General features: G+C 38.4%; 1 protein-coding gene across 1 annotated transcript; it reads left to right on the top strand.

Moving 5' to 3' along the window:
• Positions 1-1,195: 1,195 nt before the first annotated feature.
• On the top strand, positions 1,196-4,582 carry LOC143877602 (fructose-bisphosphate aldolase 1, cytoplasmic-like). The gene is made up of 2 exons (XM_077379746.1): positions 1,196-1,355; positions 3,200-4,582. Exons 1-2 carry the CDS (start codon positions 1,328-1,330, stop codon positions 4,246-4,248), a joined length of 1,077 nt encoding a protein of 358 aa, XP_077235861.1. The 5' UTR covers positions 1,196-1,327; the 3' UTR covers positions 4,249-4,582.
• The last annotated feature ends 364 nt before the right edge of the window (positions 4,583-4,946 follow it).

Below are 4,946 nucleotides of genomic sequence, written 5' to 3'. Positions count from 1 at the left end.
TTTAAACAATTGATTGTGGGGTCTAAACCAAGAATCTGAAAGAAATTGTTCATTTAAACCATTGATATTTGAAAATTAGAAGTTTTCTAGACTGAGTTCTAAAATATTAGTGGTTTAAACCAATGATATCTCAACTTCTTACAAATTGTACGTTTAAACCATTGATTTTGCAGAATTAGGAATTTTCCAATTGATTTTCTAAAAATTTGTGGTTTAAACCATGCAGATTATGGGTTTAAAAATAAATTTCTGAGAAACTATTGCTTTAAACCATTGATCTTTGAAAAATTACAACTGATTTTCAATATATTAAGGGTTTTAAAAAACGATTTTTCATAAATATTGATTTAAACAATTTTTTCCAAAACTTAGTGATTTAAACCATTGATCTTTGACAAAAGTGAAGGAGAAAGTCACAGTGAGGCCATTTCCAAAAAAAAAAAAACCATTTCAAGAAAATAAAGTCACAGTGAGAGGGGTACCAACCTCTTTTGTGCTGGTGGCGGGGAGAGAGAGGACCGGCGAGAGAGGTAGAGAAGACCGCCGGAGAAGACCGCTGGAGAGAGAGAGAGAGAGAGAGAGAGAGAGAGAGAGAGAGAGAGAGAGGTGGGTGTATACTGTAAAGTGCTTTGGGTTTCTCAAATTTAAATTTCCAACAGCTGAAAGTAATCATCATAGCCTCTAATTTGATTTGATAGAGGGAGAGAGAGAGGGAGAGAGAGAGAGAGGGAGAGGGAGAGGGAGAGGGAGAGAGAAATACGTATGTAAGGGTATTCTCGTCAAAGTCACTTTACATTGGTCATTTACAACTCTCCCCCCTTGACATGTCATTATCATATCAAAGCCCTTTTTCTTGGCCATTTTCTAAAAAAAAAAAACGGTAAAAAAAAAAAAAAAAACAGAAAATAGAAGCAAATCTAGTTATATGGAAATCATCTAAAAAAAAGAAAAATATATTCCTAACACTTTTCCTTCTATAGAATTATATTTGGGCCTATGAAGATTGAGCACAGATCCACACCAATATGGTAAAGGCCCATATGGCGTGACTTGACGAAGGGGTTAGGGCTCAGCTATAGGAGGCGGTTTCGGCAACAAAATCGTCTTTTCACCGACGTCGTAATCTCCACCTTGTCTCACGTGAACGCCATGTCAGCACAAATCTGACGAAATTTTCGATGCTATTTTTTCTCTCTCGCCCCCCTTTTAAGACCCTTAGAACCCTTCTCATTACGAACCCTTCTCATTTTCGCCTTCGCCTCTGCCTTCGCCTTCGCCTCTGCCTCTGCCTCTGCCTCTGCCTCTGCAAGAGAGAAAAATCATAACCATGTCTGCTTACTGTGGAAAATATTCCGGTGAGTAGCTTGTATTTCTGTTTTATTTTATTTTGGGGTGTTTATAGAGATCTTGGTATCTGGGTTCTTGTTTTTACTCTTTGATTTGACTGTTTTAGGGACAGATCTGGATGTTCTTCTTTGTGTAGGTTGTTTTTTTTTCTTGGACGTGATCTGGGTTTTATTTATTAGATCTAAGTCTCCTGTCTAGTATATGTTTCAGATCTTACAATTATTTTGGATGTGATTTCTGTTATTTGAGTGCCTATGGTTGAAAACTTTTAATCTGTTGTGGGGTTCTTTTGTGCTTGTTGGTTTTCCCTGTTGATGACATAATAATATCTTGTGTTGTTTTTATTTAGGTATTTTTCTTTAATCCTTGGCTTCTGACAGGAAATTTCCATGATCGATTTCTTCAATCTTTATATGGATTTGATATGTTTTGTGTATCTTGAGTTCTCAATCTTTTCCCATTACATATTTGTTTGGTTACTCTCAATCAAAAACCTCAGAACTTCTTTGTTTCATAAGTCTTAAACATCTTATTTCCCTATTCTAATCCAATTTCAGATCTTCATTTCCCAATTGTTTTTATTCATGCCAAGCAAACATTAAAGGGTTTTGCTTCCAATCTTTGGTTTCTTAAAACCTCTTTAAAATGCAATCTTTCCGAGCCTAACCGATTTTTTTAAAAAATTCTTTGTTCGTTTCAGTTCTCGTTATTCATTTAGTTTATCTTAAAATTTCTTTTTGTGAAGGGATTTCTTTCTATTTTCCATTTGATTCATTCGCCAGTTCCAACAAATATATAGAATTGGAAGAATCTGAATCCTTTCTGCCTTTTCCATTCCAACTCTCTGCACGTTGATTCCAAATCCCCCTTTTTTCATCTTTTTCATGGTTTATCCCATCGAATCAAACACAAACGGGCATCTTTGCATGGTTTTAAATTTCCACCGAAACCGACACGAAATGACCAAAATGTTTCTATCTCCGTCCCCACTATGTATTACAAAGCGTAACAGTAGTATGCTATATTACAATGTATTACATAATTATGTGTATGAATTGCGTGCAAAATGTGGCGCATGTATTATGTACAGATATTTATATGAATTACATATGAAATTTTGTATGTCCTAAATTACCGACATGCGCGATAGGGCATGTTACTAGGTGTTCAATATCTTTAAAACATTATGGATGGTAGTCTTGCTTATGTGATGGTTTGTAAGTGTATTATTGATTATTCTATTATTTTCTGAAATTTCATCCTTAAATTCTATCATTTGCATATGTTTCCTTGATTTTACAGGATTTCCACCGAAATTTTCAACCGAAACTGAAATTTAAAACATTGCTTCTGTATTATACCATCTATTTATTTATTGGCCTTGCAAATAGAAATCTCTCCAAATACCTTTCTTACAAAAATTAAAAATTAAAACAACCCTTGTCCACACAAGATCTCTCTTAACTTTATGTTTCCATTTCATCCGGTCTCTGTGTCACTCAGGGTCCATTTATGCTTTTTCAAATTTTCTATTTACTCTGTCACTCAGGGTCCATTTATGCATTTTCAAATTTTCTATTTAGTTCTTCCACGTGCCCATGAATATATGCCAAAGAGATATGTAGATTGTTTACTATTCAAAAAGAAAGAAAGATGTGTAGATTGTTTCTGCCTCCTCCATAACAAATCTCTTATATCTTGATCTAATTTAGTTGCATATCTTGTATCTTTGTGATTCTTTACCTATCAAATCAAGCACAAAGTGGGTCTCTGTTTTTCAAATCTCTACTTCTTTTGGGCCTTTTTAAATCACAAACTTTCTAAACCTTCTAACCTTTGTCGTCCCTTGCAGATGAACTCATTGCTAATGCTGCGTACATTGGCACCCCTGGAAGGGGAATTCTCGCAGCTGATGAATCCACTGGAACGATCGGCAAACGCCTATCGAGCATCAATGTTGAGAATGTCGAATCCAACCGCCGAGCTCTCCGTGAGCTTTTGTTCTGCACTCCCGGTGCACTTAACTACCTGAGCGGTGTTATCCTCTTTGAGGAGACCCTCTATCAGAAAACTGCATCTGGCAAGTTATTTGTCGACGTCATGAAGGAAGCTGGTGTCCTTCCTGGCATTAAGGTTGACAAGGGCACTGTTGAACTCGCCGGCACTGATGGCGAGACCACAACCCAAGGCCTTGATGGCCTTGCCCAGCGCTGCCAGAAGTACTATTCAGCGGGTGCCCGATTCGCCAAATGGAGGGCTGTGCTCAAGATTGGTCCCAATGAGCCATCCCAGCTCTCGATTAATGAGAATGCTAATGGTTTAGCTCGGTATGCCATTATTTGCCAGGAGAATGGTCTGGTCCCAATTGTCGAGCCGGAGATTTTGGTCGATGGGTCCCATGACATTAACAAGTGTGCTGACGTGACGGAGCGGGTTCTCGCCGCGTGCTACAAGTCACTAAATGACCACCATGTTCTTTTGGAGGGGACACTGTTGAAGCCAAACATGGTAACTCCGGGGTCAGATTCAAAGAAGGTTTCACCTGACGTGGTGGCGGAGTACACAGTAAGGACACTTCAGAGGACAATGCCGGCAGCAGTGCCAGCTGTTGTCTTCTTGTCTGGTGGCCAAAGTGAGGAGGAGGCCACATTGAATTTGAATGCCATGAACAAGCTGAAGGGGAAGAAACCATGGAACCTCTCGTTCTCCTTTGGGCGTGCACTGCAACAGAGCACCCTCAAGACATGGGGTGGAAAAGAGGAGAATATTGAGAAGGCAAGGGCTGCCTTCTTGTCGAGGTGCAAGGCAAATTCGGAGGCAACCTTGGGTACTTATAAGGGGGATGCCACAAAGGGAGAGGGGGTTTCTGAGAGCCTCCATGTCAAGGACTACAAGTACTGATTTTGCTTATCTGGTCCCCCTGCTTTGATGATGAAGAGAGGCAGAGAGAAAGGTAAGCGAGTGAGAGAGAAGGGGGATTCATAGTGTATTAGGATCAGTATTTTTCCTTGCTAGTCTGCGGATGGTGATTGAATAAGTTTGGAGGTAAGAATGATTGTCTTCCCTCCATTAAATCTGTCTTTCAGGTTTTGTTTTGTTTTGTTTTTCTTCCATCTGTCTCGATCATGTTAGTTTATATTTTTCTTTTTATTTGGGTCTTTCTCATGTGGAATTGTCGTTATAAACTTTATTATTGCTTTTGGAGTATGGGAATAGTTATCTATTCTAAGGACTACATTGAGCATGTATCTGGTTTTGTTTTCTTAATTTTCTTGTGCATTTTTTTGCATTTCCTTTACTTTTTCTTGAATAGATTATGTCTCTTTCTACTTTAATGGCTGAGATTACTAGGATCTCAGGATTATAAATGTGTGCTAGTATTGTGATTTGTCAACATGAAAATTAAGCACTGCCATGCATATCAATTTGTTCTATATTATGTGAAAGGGAATATGATATTTACGCATCATATAATTAGTCTTTGTCATGCGACTAATTGAGGTTGTAGTATTGGCCCAACAAGTACACCTATGCTCTCTCTCTCTCTCTCTCTCTCTCTCTCTCTCTCACACACACACACACACACACACACACACACA

Source organism: Tasmannia lanceolata, unplaced genomic scaffold, assembly GCF_043159265.1.
Source record: "Tasmannia lanceolata isolate RefF3 unplaced genomic scaffold, GAP_Taslan_0.1 ptg000005l, whole genome shotgun sequence".
Lineage (NCBI taxonomy): Eukaryota > Viridiplantae > Streptophyta > Magnoliopsida > Canellales > Winteraceae > Tasmannia > Tasmannia lanceolata.
This window is presented reverse-complemented; position numbering and strand designations above follow the sequence as displayed.

Excerpts from the sequence above, each read along its gene's own strand:
- LOC143877602 (XM_077379746.1), top strand. The coding sequence starts at position 1,328 with ATGTCTGCTTACTGTGGAAAATATTCCG. Across the intron at positions 1,356-3,199 it reads TTACTGTGGAAAATATTCCG|ATGAACTCATTGCTAATGCT; the intron begins GTGAGTAGCTTG and ends CGTCCCTTGCAG.